At 38.9% G+C, this 18,196-nt stretch overlaps 1 protein-coding gene across 3 annotated transcripts in view; it reads right to left on the bottom strand.

Moving 5' to 3' along the window:
* MYLK4 (myosin light chain kinase family member 4) overlaps positions 1-18,112 on the bottom strand; it is a 106,547-nt gene extending 88,435 nt beyond the window's left edge. For 2 of the 3 annotated variants that reach the window (XM_035295144.3, XM_035295145.3), the window contains exons 1-2: positions 4,412-4,594; positions 2,796-3,066 (exon numbers count right to left, since the gene is read on the bottom strand). In XM_035295144.3, coding sequence (XP_035151035.3) covers positions 2,796-3,066; positions 4,412-4,458 — 318 coding nt within the window. In that variant the 5' untranslated portion in view covers positions 4,459-4,594. Of the gene's footprint in view, positions 1-2,795; positions 3,067-4,411; positions 4,595-17,845 lie in introns of those variants that run through there. The other variant, XM_035295146.3, reaches the window with a different exon arrangement.
* Between the last annotated feature and the right edge of the window lie 84 nt (positions 18,113-18,196).

Genomic DNA, 18,196 nt, shown 5'->3' with positions numbered 1-18,196 from the left:
TGTAGTTTTAGTAGAGACAGGGTTTCACCATGTTGATCAGGATGGTCTCGATCTCTTGATCTCGTGATCCACCCACCTCGGCCTCCCAAAGTGCTGGGAGCCACCGCGCCCGGCCAGAATCAGAGTTTTATCAAACTATTTTAACAAATATAAGTTGTTTATGTAAAATTCTTCCCCTATTGGGAGCGGAGAGTGATTCCAGACACTAAAGAAACTGCACTGTGAGCTTCTAGAACAAAGCTTTCATGTCACCATGTCACCAAAGTCTGAAATTCAGAGTCAATTCTATCCAGTGCACCAGAGCACATGTTTCTACTATGATTAGCCATGCTAATCTTCTCAAAGAGAAGAGGGATGAGAGAGAAAGGGAATAGGTGGAGAAAATTGACAAGCATTTTTTTATAGTCCCTGGAGAGAAAAGAGTGGCATTTTAAAGATTTATTGCTACTCCAGCAGAAGATGAAGACGTGTTAATCTCGCTCAGTCTGCATACCTGAAGACATCTGAGCTGCTGGAATGTCCTTCTCCACCCACTCACTGCCAAGCCTGCTGGCTGCCCTGGCACCCACCAACTGGGCAGGCTGGGGCTCCAGGCAATGGAAAGGAGAACCCTGTGCCTCTGACACGTGCGTCCATCCATTCTCCACATGGATGGAGAGAGACAGGGAAATTTATTGCAGACGTCTCCAGGCCCTTCACCATTTGCAAGTAAGAAACTGAATGGGACACATGGAGCTCCTAGTGACTCCTTCCCACCTTCCACAAGCTGTCAACTGCAGGACCCAAGCCAGGAGGCCCAAGTTACAGAAGGGATATGAGACTTACTACAAAGGACATTCTCTGATGGTTTCTAGGGGTTAGATAACAGTCTCAGTTTTTCCCTCAAAAACATCCTAAAAATATTTAACTTCCAAATCATCAACTTCTGGATGCAGCTGGCTATCACCAAAGTAATATCCCTACATATATTTATATTCCAACTTAGCACTATCTCATTCTTTCTTTTATCTTCAGAAACAGGGTCTTGCTCTGTTGTCCACGCTGGGGTGCAGTGCTGTGATCATAGCTCACCGCAGCCTTGAACTCCTGGACTCAAGCAATCCTCCTGCCTCACCCTCCCAAGTAGCTGGGACTACAGATGCGTGCCACTATGCCTGGCTATTTTATTTGTATTTTTTATTTTTGTAGAAATAGAGATCTCACTATGTCGCCTGGACTGGTCTCAAACTCTTGGCCTCCAGTGATTCTCCTGCCTCAGCCTCCCAAGGTGCTGGGATTACAAATATGAGCCATGCACCCAGCCTATGCACCCACTCTTGAAAGTGTTTCCCATTTCTAAAAATTGTGTCACAAAATTTGGACACAAAATTTGGAGAAAAACAGTACTTGAAAGATAATAAAATTCATGTGAACTATTACAGTTAGTTGATGATTTCAAAGTTATCCAAGAAGAATATTTTGTCTTCTCTGTCCTGCCAAAATTAATAAACAGAAAAAAGTATCCTGTTTGTTTGTATCACTAAGGACCCTAATGAGAAAGTCATGTCCCACTTAATTTTGCCTGTGGATATTTCTTCTTGGTCTATATTGAACTCATGGGGAAAGCAGAGGTCTCAAAAAAATCTGTTTCAATCTGATTCATTTATTCTCTCCAGCAAATTTTGTCATTTCTTATTCACTTATAATAAAAAGCCTCCTAGACCTTTCTTATACAATATTTCTATCTCATTGTCTGTCGCATTGTTAGAAACGCCCTTCCTACCTGAATAGTATTTTTTAGAAAGTAGCTGGGCAAAGAAGGATGTTTTCTAAACCTCCCTGATAAGAATCACTGGCTCTGATTATCAAAAATAATGGTTCCCAGCCCTCAACCAGAATTCATTTAAATAGATCTGTTTGTTCCAAAAACACTTTTCGTGCCTATTCGTTCCCATTACCAGGAAAGTAACTAAGAAAACATGTAACGCAAGGTCCCAACCTGGAGGAGCCTTGTTTAGAGAAAGGTGACTCACATGTTCAAAACCACTGCATGTGCTGGAATGAAGCATGGGCAAAATGCTTGATGCTCCCACCGGGCAAGGAGCCAATGGATGATGGGCCGGAACTGACTGGGCCAAGGCAGGGGAGGGAATCGATGCTGCTGCTACCACATATGAAATGCTTACTCTAGTGACAGATACTAGGCTGAGTGCTTTACAGATGTGGTCACACTTAATTTTCACAACTGCTGTTATCTCACTAGTTCAGATGTGGCAAGCCCTCGGTTAAATTAATATTTTGCCCAAGAACAAGCAGCTGCATTGAGTTCAGACCTCTCGTTCTGCACAGAGGAGGACACAGCCCCACAGTCGTGCCATCTGTGGCACGACTTTCTTGTCCCGTCTCTGAACTTCACTATCAACAGCTCTGCCATCTACCTCGTGAGGAACTCAAGGTCTGGAGGAAATGAGAAACTTCTTTTGCAGAACAGTTGTGCCTCTCACAGCACTTTTCAGAATTTCAAGCCCAGATCCAGCATTTTAAAGGACTCTTCTTCATTTCCACAAGCAAGCTGGCTGTATAAGTCTGAAGCCACTAACCATAATGTAAAGTAGATTGCAGGCAGAAATGCAGTTTCAAAGGCCTAATTATTTACCAGATGCAATTGCATAGTTGATATACACAATTCTCAGTGAAGCAAAATTGAATGGTGTCTATTCATAGACTTTCCTTAATTCTACTCAATTTGGAAAGGGTTGATGAACCGCTCCACAACATAAGAAAAGGTAAGGTAGAATGAACAAGCACATGATTACCTCATTCTGTTCAGATCTTGAATCCTGGTCCCCAGAATTTTCTCCCAGAAAACACTTCACTTTCTCCACCTCTTCCCTGCACTGAAAAAAGGCCATTTTCTCCAGCTGGTTGCTGTTGTAACACGTGTTGAATTCTTCCAGCCTCTTCACTTTTAACATCTTAGTGGTGAGTCCGATTAAGCTTCTGTCTGGAGTGCGGTTTTCGTCTCCCTCTGTCTCCGATTTATAAATTAAGACACAATTGTGACTCTTCAGTGCTTCTTTTTCTTTACTGCAGAGAAGGGAAACACGGAAAGTTCTCTCACTTATTCACATATTTGACTTCTTGGGAAAACGAACAGTGAGAATTTGGAAGTCTCTCCTGTTTAAACTGGAGAGTGGATCCAAAATTAGGAAAAGAAATGCTAATATTCATATCAAGTTTCCAACATTGGAACTTTAAAGGAAATTTTTTTTTTACTTTAAAACTACAAAAGCAAACAGTAAGAAGCAATGTTGAGTTTCACTGAGTGACGAAACTGCTCCTCATTGCATAAAATAAGCTGTGGACCAAGTGGCCAGTTTAAATGTAAAGCACAAAGCATCTTTGGGTTTAATTGGAACCGCAGGTTTTGCAGCCCCGTAGGAAGGGCTTATCACAGAAGGGGTCTCTCCTGCTTCCCCTGGCCTCCCTCTTCAGGGGGATCTCCCCCAAATAAGTCCTTTTCCAGAACTCTTCTCTACCTACGTCTTAACATGTGCGGTGTTTGTGACAGAAACGTGTTTCCTTACAGTCCTCTCACGTGGGCAGCATACCCAGATACCTTTCTTTGCATCTGCATTAACAGCTATGTACTGAGTTCAGAGTCCTTTCACTTTCCTTAAAATACTTTCCTCACAAATGAAGTAATGCAAAACACATAATATGCCTTGATACTGGAGCATATACGTATGTCTATATGTACACATCACTTGAGAGCATAGAGAGTCAGAGAGAGGGAGAGAGGAAAGATTTTGATTTGTGCTGGTTCCGCATGGCTGATTACTGAGGCCCCCTGGTGGAGATTTTTTTGAAAAGCGCCTCTACGAGCATTTTCTCACCTTAAAAACCGTATTGTAATTCTCACCACAAAACTTAATATTTTGTTTTCTCAACTCCTATAGTAAAATGATACTCTTGAGTTCCAAAGTATTTAAAATTCACTGTTCTAAAAAGTTACACTTATCCATATTCAAACAAAGCTTACACACATTCAAAGCTTACAATCAAACAAATTAAAATGCAAATATTAATACTATCAACCAGAGCTCTACAGATACATTACAGACCATTCCTAGCATTCTTTCAAATTGCCCTGAAAAAAATTATTAAAAGAAGGAAACAAATGCATGAATATTTCTAAAGCAAACGATGACTAAAATGCTATGGCTAATTACAGATGAAACTCGAGTTGGGTCAGGAAGCCACACAAAATTAACATATTAAAACAAAAGCTTAGGTTTAAGACACAATAACTTTGCAAAGAAATATTAAACATTAAGCTCTACCTAAATTTTGTTACAATTTGTTATTGAAGACAACTTAGAAAAAAGGGAAGGAGATTAGGGAGGTTATAGCTATAAACAAAAATAATTACCATTGATAGAACATCGAAGAGCTTGAGCCACTCCAAGTGTAGAGCATACATTCCAGAAGGTAAAGAGAAATTTCACGGAATTCAAACTGACTATGGAAGTCTCTGATAAAAGTTTTGACTCTCAGTCGTATAAATCTTCTGAAAAGACAAGTGTTCACTACGAGAGGAAGTATCTTCTCTCTCAAATGCCACTTTGAGCCCCTGTTTAAATTAATATGGCCCTTGATCTCATGTTGCTCAGCTGTTGCCTTCTTAGTCAGATGGGGAAGAATATTAATTTTAGACACCAGGCTTTTCAAGGCTGATGGCTCCATTTCAGAGGTCAGGTAAGGAGAGGACGAACTGGGAGCACTGGATGAAATATCACCTTGACCTTTCCCTCGTATCAGTGTGGCAACACTCTCGGATTTACAAAGCTAGATTTGTCCTCGGCCATCATCTGCCTGGCCCCTCTGCCCCTTTCAGACTCAGGATTATTTAAGTGCTCGTTAAATTTCCCCCAGCCGGGAAAATTCCAGGCGTGGAAACTCCACAGCCACCTCTGTTTGCCCATCTTATGCTGTGAGCATATCCAACTGCAATACGGAAGATCTTCTGAAAGCAGTTAGCAAGTTTGTTTTAATTTTCTCAGTTCTTAAAGATGTTTGCAATGTCTCCAATCATTTAAAGCTCTAGGGAAAGGTTAAAAGGCACAGGCACCCAGGAAACAGGAATGAATTTTTCATAAATTCTCCTTAAACAACACTGGGACTTCCCCTGTAGTTTTTTGCACAGACCAAGAAAGGGGAGTTTCAACCTGCTTGCCCCACTCTCACAGAAGTGTATGCCTAGATTCACTGAGGTGGCGTAAAAAACTTGATTGCCCAGAGACTGGACTTCGTACTCTAGACAGCTCTGCAATTTTTCAGGACCCAGACAATTGTCACCTCTTATTTGGAGCCTGTGCCAGCCCCTCTATGCCCCATTATAACACCAGCCTCCTCGGCTCTTCTGCTTCTTAAAAAAAAAAAATCCTTATTTTTAATTCAGATTAATGCATTCCATGTGAAATAAAAATACACATTTTTCCATTTTATGTAGTACTAATGACTTATAGCAAACTCTTTTTAAAAACACAAAACGTTTGTTATTTTTCAGATTAGAGAGCTTTGTTCTTCAGGAAAAGTAATGAGGTGGAACTATAAATTTGTGAGAGATAAATTATCTGACAAAATTATTATATAAAGACTAAGCTGATTTGAGGTCACCAATTTTGTTAGTATAATTAAATTGTGTAAAAGTACTGATAAGGTGACAAATGCTTTGCCAGAAGCCAAATGTGTGTGGGCTGCTGCTGATCCAACCACATCCTCCACCCAGACCACCACCACACAAAATCAGACTTTCCATCTCCTTGGCTCCAGCAAAGCAACCACAGGCTTGAGTGAGCCAGAGGCCAGGAGAATCTGCCCCTTTGCTTATTCTGTTGTAATAAACTTTTCCTTTTAGGGTAGTTTTACATCTACAGAAAAGGTGCAAAGGCAGTTCAGAGAGTTTCCCTTGCCCTGCACCCCAAACCCTCTGTTTTTCACATCTTACCTTGGTCTGGTATACTTGTCACAATTAATGAAACATAGTGAACATTATTATTACATAAACTCAATACTTTATTGTTGTTGGTTCCCCCCCACCTCAAATGCCCCTTTTCTGTTCCGGAATCCCATGCAGGATTCCAAATTATCTTTAGAATCAGGATTTATGATAGATTGGGTAAGAGATGTGAAACAAAGATGGTAGACACCTTTGCAAATTTTCTCCTGAGCACTTGAAAGACAGAGTGAACATTAACTGAGATGGAGAAGGCCGTGGGAGGGCGACTCTGGAGGGGAAAAGTCAGGCATGCAGTCTTTGGTAAGCCCATTAAACATTCAAGTTGAATAGGCTGTGGAGATAGAGATCTGAGTTCAGGGGAGGGGTGTAGGCTGGAGATAAGAATTTGGAAGTCATCCACATATAGATATTTCCATGCACAATATACATTCAATACATATTTGATTAATTACTAGACAGAATGATCTTTAATTGTGTCTACTTGCCCTAAAAAACAAGTCAATTAAAAGAATCCATGCTACTTGTCCTCTAAAATTAGTGACAGTTGTCTGGTTCTGCTACATCACACTGTTCCCAGCTTTTGATGGTAGAGAGGACAAGCTCACTGCTGGTACAACACTTGACCACAAAAAAAAGTGGTTATATACACATACTCATTCTGCTCTATTGGCCTCACCTCAGGACCCTAAGCCTGTACCCATAAAATATTCCGTATGCTTAAAGATGCTCTTACAACTGGAAAAATTCATTAGTGAGGAATATGAGCAGGCCCAGTATTACTTTTCCAGTATTTCCATATTTTGGAGTTATACATCTTTAAAAAAAAAACTAACATCAGGAAAATAGCACCCTACAGAGCAATGGAAAAGAATCCCTTGATTCTTTTCAAGGGACATTTCCATTAGCTGAGTAGGAGACGGCTGTCAAAGGAGCCACAGGAAGAAGCATCGTCGCAGCTCTTGTCTACGGGCTGGCACTGAAACCCACCTGGACTGCACTGAGAGTTGTTTCCACACAGCATTCTCAATGTTTCCAGAACAAGGCCTCTTGAATGTTTACACACAAAAGTGGAGCAACAACACAAATACCAAAACCCAAATAAGAAGCTACAGCATCCCTGTTATCCACATTACAACAGAACTTCCTCACTTTCAAAAGCACCGCTGAATACAACCCTTAAAAGCAAGGATTGATAAATTGCAGTTCTTCAAAATTCAAACATTTGACTTTTAAAAGGCACTATTAGGAAAATGAAATGACACTATTATGAAAATAAGAAGAGCAGCTACAGATGTGTAGAAAATACTGTGAAGCCACATATTTGACAAAGCACTGTGTCCAGCACATATAATAAACTCTTACAACTTAATAATAGGATGACAAAACATTTCAGTTTTTTAAATGGACAAAAGATTACAACAGACATCACCAAAGAAGTTTAATGGTTAATAAGCACATGAAAACAATGCTGAAAACCAGTCATCAGGGAGATGCAAATTAAAACCACAATGAAACATCATTTCACACCCACTAGGAGTGCTGTAATAGTCATGAAAAAATAATGAGAGAGAAGCTGGATGTGGTGGCTCACACCTGTAATCCTAGCGCTTTGGGAGGCCAAGGCGGGAGAATCACTTGAGCCCAGGAGTTTGAGATCAGCCTGGGCAACATAGCGAGACCCCATCTCTACCAAAAAAAAAAAAGAGAGAGAAAAGCAAGTGTTGACAAGGATGTGGAAAAAATGCAACCCTCACCAAATATGTTGAAGGGAATGTAAAATGGTACAGGTGTTTTATAAAAGAGGTTGACAGTTTCTTAAAAAGTTATTTCCCATATGACCTAGAAATTCTCCTAGGTATCTACCCAAGAGAAATGAAAACATATGAACACAGAAAACATGGAACATGAATGTTCACAGCAGCATTAATCACAACAGCCGAAAACTGAAAACAACCAAAATGCCCATCAGATGGTTTGGGGACTAGGGAAAGCTAAGGTAGTATACCCATATAAATGGAATACTACTCAGTAATCAATAGGAATGAAATACTGGTATCTACTACAACGGGAATGAGCAAAACATTGTGCAAATTGAAAAAAAAAAAGCCTGAAACATAGACCACAGACTGTATGATTCCATTTGAATAAAGTGCCCAGAAAAGGCAAATCTATAGACATAGAAAGCAGACTGGTGGTTGCCTGGGGCTGGGTGCAGGAATGGGGTGAACTGTAAACAGAATCTTACCAGATGATGTGTTGTACTGATGACTGTACAACTCATTACATTTCTTAAAACAGCGTAGAATTGTGCCTTTCGGATGGGAGAATCAATAGAGTCATTAAGAAAAGAGAAAACCCAATAATACAATTAATAAAAAGTAAGGTTGTTAAAAGGAGAGGAAAAAACCTGAACACTTTGTGACCATCTGTCCCCAGTGACCAAGTCTGGATTCCAGGGAAACATAAATTATATTCCACACTTGCCAGGTCACGTAGGGCCAAAGAAACGGAAATGGTGAGCAGGAGACAAGACTCTCCTGTGCTTTTCTTCTCCCGGCATAAATATCACATAATGTAAGATTTTGTAATTAATAGAAAAATTAATTGTAATTTGAACATTTCTATGTCTTATTTTCTGCTTGGAGATAGGATACTTTGAGCAAGAAAGATAATGTTATAGAATATTCAGTTTTATTTACAGAAAAGTTTGATATTAGACCATTAAAATGTCTAAATGGCAGCAATTAGCTAAGTATTATGAAATTTAAAAATGAAAATAAAATAGGCTTTAAAAATTAGATAAAAATATGTATTGGATCATTTAAAAATTAATATTTTTCAGAAATATTAAATAATGTTTCACTTATTACCTCTATAGTGGCTATATAAATTGTTCCTTTAATTATATCCCTTAAACTTTCTTATAAATATCATTAAGTTGAGGTATTGTTTAGAGAACAACACGTGTAATATTTCAATGGGAACAAAGTACATTATGCAAAACTACTCATAAATAAATTCATAGATGACTTTAATATTGTTTTTGTTCAATACTTTTCCTTCCTCACACTTTTTTTAAAAATTTCAAACCTACATAGAATTTGCAACCACAGTACAATGACTACCTATACATCCTTCACCCATATTCACCAAATGTGTTTTCCCTGTTTGTTCTCTCTCTTTTGCAAGTAAGTTGTATATCTCATGAAACTTTACCCCTATACAAATTGGTATATGTTTCTTGAGAAAAAAGACACTTTCTCACATAACAGAATCTACTCAAAAATCATATAGTGCATTTAATCACCATGTCTTTTTAGGCTTTTATCTATTTAGGAAATAGTCATTCTGTCTTTTTAATTTTATTTTATTTGAAACAGGGTCTCACTCTGTCACCTGTGCTGGAGTGCAGTGGCGTGAACACAGCTCACTGCAGCCTTAACGTTGGCTCAAGGGATCCTCCTGCCTCGGCCTTCCTAGTCTCTCTTTTTTAAAATCCTTCATGACATTGATATTTTTGGTCTTCAAATTGATTCATAAAACATCTCTCAATTCTAATTTGTTTTAAAAACTTCTGAGCTCACACTCACATTAATACACTTCTATTGTGTCTTTGTTCTTGGAGCCAGGTTATACCTGAGCATGGAAACTACAGAAATAACACTGTATCTTCTTCAGAACATCACAAAAGGTGGCATATGATGTCAGCTTGTGCTATTATTTGTGATGTCAAATTTGGTGATCTGATTAAGGTTGTGTCCACCAGAATTCTCAAATGTAAAATTAACCCTTTTATTTTTGTGATTGACAAGTAACTTGTGGGAATTTGTAGGTATCATGTTCCCCACCACTGCATCACCCAGTGTTTCTTAGTATCCATTCTTGAGAATCAGTAATCACCACAGTGACTGTGAAACGATTTTCTAATTCTACCACTTCTTCTATACTTACTAATTGGTATTCTTTTATAAAGAAGAGTTTTCCATCCCCATCCTGAACCTTGATCTTTTTAGTATCAGGATGAGCTCATGGCCTTTCAGATTTATATCTTTGCCATTTATTTTTAAAAATCAGTAGAGATGGGTTTTCACCATGATGACCAGGCTGGTCGTGAATTCCTGACCTCAGGTGATCCACTCACCTCAGCCTCCCAAAGTGCTGGGATTATAGGTGTGAGCCACCGTGCCCAGCCTCACGACCTTTTAAAAATGGATATACATGCCCTACATTATTTATTTTGATGCTCTAATTGTCCCAGAATGGCCAATGGAAGTACCTTTGAGCTAGCTCCTATGTACTTTTGACATGTCATTATTATTTTTTGAGTACTTCATTAGTTTCTATACTGTTTTCACCCTATTTCTGAATTCTGCCATTTCTTCAAGGAGTCCTTCTTCCTCTTAAGTATTTAGAGGTATTTAGAAATCAAGCCCTGGGCACCAGCAGCGTTTTTACTACTGGGGTGTCACTGCTCCTAGACACTTCAGAGGATAGAGCAAGGAAATATAATTGCTTAAAAACATGAGTTCACAATCATATTAATATATTTCTAATTCCAACCAAACATCATAGGATTCTTTCCACCCTTTCCCCATACCACATACATAATCCCCTCCTATTCTTTGAGCCTAAAACTTTTAAACATGAGAAAACACAAATTAAAATGCTGGCTACAAGGTAAAATTCATGCTTCTGTTGTGACTATCCACTCTAAACAATTGAGGAAAGTCTAAGGATGTTCATTTCCAATATTTAAAAATCCCACGCTACAGCATGAGTCATCACTTTCTAGTTTTAGGAACTGGAGGAAGAATATGTTTATATTTACATTCTTGGGAATGCTTTCCTACCTTCTAAATTGGAAGTGGATTTCAGAGCTAGAATAAGCTTATGATAGTAACAAGGCATGAAATTACAGAAGTGCAAAGTCCAAGTCATGCTCTTCTGACCAAATGTTGGCCTGCTTGTCCGAAGAGGGTAAGGCTGAGGGGAGAAATTTTCCACATGGAAAAACACTGCCATAGAGCGTGCATTAATGGCTGATGGGCAGTTTGGTGAAAACACACACTCTCAGAGGTATTTTTTTTTTTATTTAAAAGTTGTATTTTTAGGTAGAAAATAAATTGAGCTATTATGTAACGGCTCATAATAGGTTGCTAGCTTTTATTCTCTATGTCCAAAAATATTGAAGATTCTGGGGTGTAAAAGGACCATGGCAGCTTGTAAAAATGGTAAAAGGCATTATAAGCCCCAGTTAGAATATGGAAAACATCTTCAGTGTGAATGAAGCCTGGGAGGGAGAAGGCAGATTGGCAGCCTTGTACACTTCTGGTTAAAATGCATATTGCTCTAATTTTTATGGAAGGGAACTTGGCCATGCCCTTTGACCCTGCAGTTGCATTTCTAAGAATTTTACCTCAAAGAAATACAGTTGAACACAAAATATTATCTCTGAAGATATCATCATAACATTTGTTATATACAGAACACTGAAATAGAACCTAAGTGCAAGAGTTGGTAAAATAGATAGGGTACTACCATAAAAAAAAATACTAGGCTTCTATTAGTCATGTGTCAATGTTATCATTAGGGGAAAAAGGGCAAATCAGGACACAGTAGATGCAATAGGATCCGAATTTTAACTGAAAAATGATGGAGCATCAATACATAGCAGAGGAATGATAATACAGAGATCCACAGCTAAATAGATAAGATTGCTGCACCAAATATGGGTTTGCGCTTTCCTAATCATATATTTTCTTCTTAATTTAAAAAAAATTGTCAAAATAAATTTCCCAGCCTAGTGGGATAGTCCTGGGCCTTGGAGACAGCCTAGGTTTCAGTTCAAACTCTACTAACTGCATCTTCCTGAGCCTCAGTGTTTCCTGCTAAGTGAGGATAACAACATTTACCTATGGGGTTGTTGAGGGGTAAAACATGAGATAAAAATGGTTCATGCATCAGAGAGACTTAATAAATGACAGCCTTTATGGTTATCACTGGTAATATTATTGCTATTAATGTTACCAAATCCCATAAGAAATGAAAGAATATTGGCTGAAAAATTTAGAGCCAAGATTCTAAGGAGAAAAAATATTCCAGAGTAGCTCAGTTTCCTTCATCAACAGTGTAACATCACTTACTGTTACTGTACACCAGGGCCTCGGCAGCTGCAAAATGAAGTCACAGTAACTTAAAATATTTTCTTTTATCAGGACTTATATATTAAATATATATTACATATGCATATATGAAAACACATATTTTTGATAACATACAAATGTTATATAAGTATACATGATATATAACATGTAAGATATGACAATAAAAGATATATATATATCTTTTATTGGAAGATATATATATATGGAAAGTACATAAAACCATAAATACTATTTAATAAATAGTTATAAAAGTAATACTCATAAAGCCACCACCAGGTCAAGAATCCCCAAATTCCAAAATCCCATCCTTTTGCCCTTCCCAAGCTAACCACTAATCTGAAACTTTTAAATAATTTCCTTGATTTTCCTTGCAGTTGTACCATTTACATGTGCACTCTAAACGTACAGCGTTGTTTTGCCAGTTTTTATTTGTTTGAATGTATTCACACTGTTTGAATTATTTTCTTAGTTTTTCCTCCAATCAAAACTGTCTTTGATCCATCATATTGTTGTATATAGTGTGTATAGATGTCTCTGTAGTTTTCACTACTATGTAGTATTTTGTTGTATGAATATTATAAAATCTATGTCTATTTACTGATGGACATTTGGCTGTTTTCCATTTGGGGCTGCTATGAAGACCAATGTGCAGGCATGAAGTACATATACTTAAATGTATGTACCAATTTACACTCCCACCTCTAAAACTCTCCTGCTGCTCTAGAGCTTGAAGAAGATTTAGTTTTTGCTAATCTAGTGGGTGCAATAATATATCATTTTTAAATTTAAATTGCATTTCTCTGATTACTAGAGTTGAAGAGTTTCTTCTTTGCTGCTATTTTTCAAGATGGAGTCTCACTCTGTCACCCAGGCTGGAGTGTCATGGCACATAGCTCACTGTAGCCCGGAATTTCTGGGCTCAAGTGATCCTCCCACTTCAGCCTTCCAAGTAGCTAGGACCACAGGTGCACACCATCATGCTAAGCTAATTTTATTAAATTTTTTTGTAGAGATGGGGGTCTTGCTTTCTTGCCTAGGTTTGTCTTCAACTTCTGAGTTCAAGTGATCCTCCTGCCTTGGCCTCCCAATCTGCTGGGATTACAGGCATAAACCTGCATCACTGGACCAGCCAAGATTTTCTCAAATGCATATTTGGTCACTTGGTCTCTGTTTTTTATGAAGTACATATTTATGTTCTTTACTCACTTTTAATTAAATTTTCTGCTATTTTTTTTTTTTGTCTTTTTGTTTTTGCTTTTTTTCTTTTTGTGGAGAATGGGCTCTCGATATATTGCCCAAGCAGGTCTTGAACTCCTGGGCTCAAGCTATCCTCCTGCCTCTGCTTCCCTAGGAGCTGGGATTACAGGTGTGAGCCATAGGGCCGGCAATTTTCTACTATTTTCTTATCATTATGTAGGATTTACTCTACAACCTACACACTGTGCTTGACAGTAATGTGTGTTTTAGATGCCTTCTCCCTCTCCGTGCAATGTATTTTCACTCTTTCTTGTAGTATCTTCTGATAAATAAATAGATCTTCATTTTCATGTAGTAAGATGTATTCAATTTTTCCTTTTATGGTTAGTGCAATATTTTTTAAAAAGAAACCCTTCCCTCATCAATGATATTTTTACCATTTAATAAGATAGTGGTACTGGTTTGAGGCAAAAAAAAATCATCATGTTAAAAAGATAACTTTCTCTATTTTACTAGATTTTTTTTTTAATCAGGGATTGAAGTAGACTTCCATCAAAAGTCACTTCACATTCCACTTTATAAGATACAGAGAACTGATCTTTCCAATAATTTGACAATACAGTTGGCCCTTCATTTCCATATGTTCTGCCCCAACTCATTCAACCAACTGTGGATCAAAAATTTGGGAAAAAATAAGAAACAGCAGTACAGTAACAAAAAATAATACAAATAAAAAAGCAACACAGTATAATAGCTATTTATGTAGCATATACATTGTATTAAGTATCACAAGTAATCTAGGGATGATTTAAAATATGAGAGTATATGCATAGGTTATAAAAAGCAATACAAGTAAAAAAGCAATACAGTATAACTACTTATATAGTATTTTCATTGTATTAGGTATCATAAGTAATCTAGATGATTTAAACTATATGGGAGTATGTGCAGAGTTTTATTACAAAGTTTTATTAGAAGTTTTCTTATGAAGGAGACACATGGGGTGAGGGGCAGGAGGGTCCCAGACGTAGAGTTTCCATACCCTCTCCTTGCAGAATCCAGGCACACCACCCTCCCAGCACATTAGCATGTCCACAACCAGGAAGCTCCACAGAGCTTCTGTGTCCAGAGTTTTTACTGAGGTTTCACTATGTAGGCCTGACTGATTAAATCAGTGACCAAGCAATCAAATTCAATTTCTAGCCCCAGAGATTGGTCTGGTCCCAAGTTCCAACCCTAGGGAGCCACTAGGAGTTGCTTCATCAGCATTATAAAGGCACTCCTAGCACTCAGGAAATCCCACGGGATTCTGAAGATCTGTGCCAGGAGCCGGGGAGAAAGGCTGAATATACTTCTTTTTATACTACTAGTATCAATGGAAAGTCACTTAAAACTAATAGGAGTTCACAAAAAAGCCAAGTATGAAAGAAATTAACAAAAAGTCAAGGCATTTCTTTTATAACAATAAAGGGCAGTAATAGAGTAAATAAAAGGTTCTACTTACAATAGCAAGAAAATATATAAAATGTGTTAGAATAAACAATAAGAAATGTGGCATAGGTTCCAGAAGATGTAGTGGAAAGACAAGAAGAGAAAGGAACATGAGGTTGGGTTAGGGGAAAGTAATCAGAGTAGGAAGAATAGATGACCACTTTGAGGATGCTGACTAAAGATGGCAGGGATGTGAGTCATGTGGGATTAACTGGACTCAACTGTCCAGCATACCCTGCGTATGAAAACGAGGGTGCAAGATGATGCCTAAAGGTTCGCTAATACTTGGACGCTTATAAAATACCTGCTCGTAGGCACTGCAGCCAAGCTGACTCTACTTGTGGTTCCCGACAGAAGGTCTATCTGAGTCACCACTGAATCTATCCCCCCGATTCTGACTCGGGGAAGGAAGACAGAGAAGATGGTTACATACTTAAAAGTAAACCCCTGAGGCCACCTGCAGACAATTCAACAGTGAGGTATTAAAGGAGAAAATGGAAGCCCAGATTTCTGCTTTACATTGATGTCATCTCCTAAGACCTTATAATACATGAGTTTAAATTTATTTGTATTTATGGTGATCTGAAAAGAAAGTTTAAACATGGTTGGCAAAGCAATAGAAGAGGAGGGGTGATTTTTCAAAGGATTTTTCATTTATTTTTCTACCATCGCCACCTAGTGGAGAAAACCTTGAACTTCAGACAGAGGGGGCTAGGGTTTAGGAAAAAAAGAATATAGGGCCTACTGGGTGCCAGGCACTATACTACTTTGATATTGACAAGTTCATTTAATTCTCACAACAGACTGTGGGGTAGGCATTCTTATTCCTCCTTTAGATTTGGAAACTGAGTCTGAGAAGTTATATAGTTTTTCTCAAGGTCACGCTATGGACATCAAAACCCGGGTTCTTAAAGTCAAGGTCTAGTGCCATTTTCACCTTATAGTTCATCCAAATAACTCAACTTCATCTATACGTGTGGCCATGGGAGTAAAATACATACATACATACATATACATACACACACACACACACACACATATGTACATACACACGGAATCTTTGCTTTGTATTTCTTATACGTATTATATAGATTAGTAAAGCACAAATAAAAAGGAAATGGAATTATACTATATATACGCTTTATATCTCTTAATTTTTACTCCCACAGTACATAATAGTTTCCCATAACAATACTTTTGAAAACACTTACGTAACAATAAAGTTGGACACAGAATTACATCTGTATGTAAGTACTGTCTAATCTTGAAATACACCTTAAAAGACTAGGAAAATGTGCTAAAATGCTAACAATGATTATAAGTAATTTTCTATGGCATGTATTTTTTTTTAAAAAGAAATTTTAGGCCTTACATTTATTAAAAGAAGAGATTTGGCCAGACGCTCTGGCTAATGCCTGTAATCCCAGCACTTTGGGAAGCCGAGGCGGGCAGATCACGAGGTTAAAAGATCGAGACCATTCAGGCCAACATGGTGAAACCCTGTCTCCACTAAAAAAAAAAAATACAAAAAATAAGATGGACGTGATGGCGCGCGCCTTAGTTCCAGCTACTTGGGAGGCTGAGGCAGAATTGCTTGAACCCGGGAAGCGGAGGTTGCAGTGAGCCAAGATCACGCCACTACACTCCAGACTGGCGCCTGGTGACAGAGTGAGACTCTGTCTTAAAAAAAAGAGAGATTCAAGAAACTTCACAATTGTCTAGTTTGTTATTATTTAAAAAATTTTTTGGATGGGTTAAGAGTGATCATGTGTCCATATATTTCTATAAATGTTTAAAATCGGTGTAGTATATTTCCAAATTTAATAACACTTTTCAAAACCTGCTTTGAGGTCGGCCCTAGAACCTCTTTTTCCAAGAAGTACTTGCTTCTGTGATGTTCCTGTGATGGTCCTTCTGAGGGACAAATAAAAATAAAAGCTCAGGTGGGCGTGGTGGCTCATGCCTGTAATCTCAGCACTGTAGGAGGCTGAGGCAGGCGGATTACCTAAGGTTGGGAGTTCAAGACCAGCCTGACAAACCTGGAGAAACCCTGTCTCTACTGAAAAAAAAAAAAAAAAAAAAAAAAATTAGCTGGGCTGGTCGCGCATGCCTGTAATCTCAGCTACTCGGGAGGCTGAGACAGGAGAATCACTTGAACCCAGGAGGCAGAGGCTGCAGTGAGCCGAGATCACATCGTTGCTCTCCAGCTTGGGCAACAAGAGTGACACTCCGTATCAATCAATCAATGAAGCTTACGATCCTCTGTCTTTTGCACGATTTCAAATTATACGATGATAAACGAAATAAAATTTCTTAACTCATGTTTCTCTAGCTTTTCTATTAATCTTATTTTTGAGCCTAACTTTTTTAGTTAGAAAAACTTTTAACCATCAAGCCAGGTGTCGTGGCTCAGCCTGTAATCCCGATGACTAAAAAGACTGAGATGGGAGGGTCCCTGGCGCCCAGGAGTTCGAGGCTTCGGCATTCCAGCCTGGGCGACAGAACAAGTGAGATCCTCAAGCTGCTCTTCTGCAGATTAAATAAAAATTCCACGTCTGCCAAATTTCATAAAAGTCTTCCTTCTCCCTCAATTCACTTACGTCCTCTGGTTACCAAAAATGCATGATTAAGATACATATTTTAAAACGAAATATTTACAGAAAAGCAGAAAATAAAATCACAGAACACGGTAATTCATTCAGAGATGCAGAATGCCACACTTGCTTTAATCTGATATTCTATTTCTATCCCTGTCTACGACGTAACTGCACACGGGCACCTCTCATCATTTGGTTGCTAAGGAAACCTAAGGCTCCTGTTTCCGATTTGCCCCTATCACACAGTGGCCCGCGAGAAGAATCTCTAGGCTCGAAGCGCGCTATAAGTGAACCACCCTTGACTAAAAAGGTCAACAATTCTAAAAGGGGGCGAGGGACTTTTATTTGCATTTCTCTGGCCGCCACTGAGGTGAGCATTTCTTTCACCTGCGTACTTGTTTGTATTGTTCTGCTGTTCAGGTCCGTTGTCCAGTTTTCTACTGGAGCCTTTTGGGGGTGTTCTCCATTTCCTTTTAGTTATAAACGACCCGCTGCGGCCTCCTCCTGTTCCTCCCATTCATCAGCCGGGCGCAAAAGACCGGGAAAGCGACGCTCGCCGCTACAAGAATTGCAGGCAGTCCACCGCTCCGCCCCGCCCCGCCGTCGCGCGCCTAGCAGGCTCGAGTGGGGCGCTGCCTCCTCCACCGCTCAACCTCGCGCACGCGCAACACGCTCGCCCAGCGACCCGCCCCCCCCTCACAAATGCCGGGCTCATAGCCGGAAATGGACGCACGGCGGCTGGGGCG

Source organism: Callithrix jacchus, chromosome 4, assembly GCF_049354715.1.
Source record: "Callithrix jacchus isolate 240 chromosome 4, calJac240_pri, whole genome shotgun sequence".
NCBI classification, from domain to species: Eukaryota; Metazoa; Chordata; class Mammalia; order Primates; family Cebidae; genus Callithrix; species Callithrix jacchus.
The sequence above is the reverse complement of the archived record's forward strand: the minus strand, read 5'-3'. Positions and strand labels throughout refer to the sequence as shown.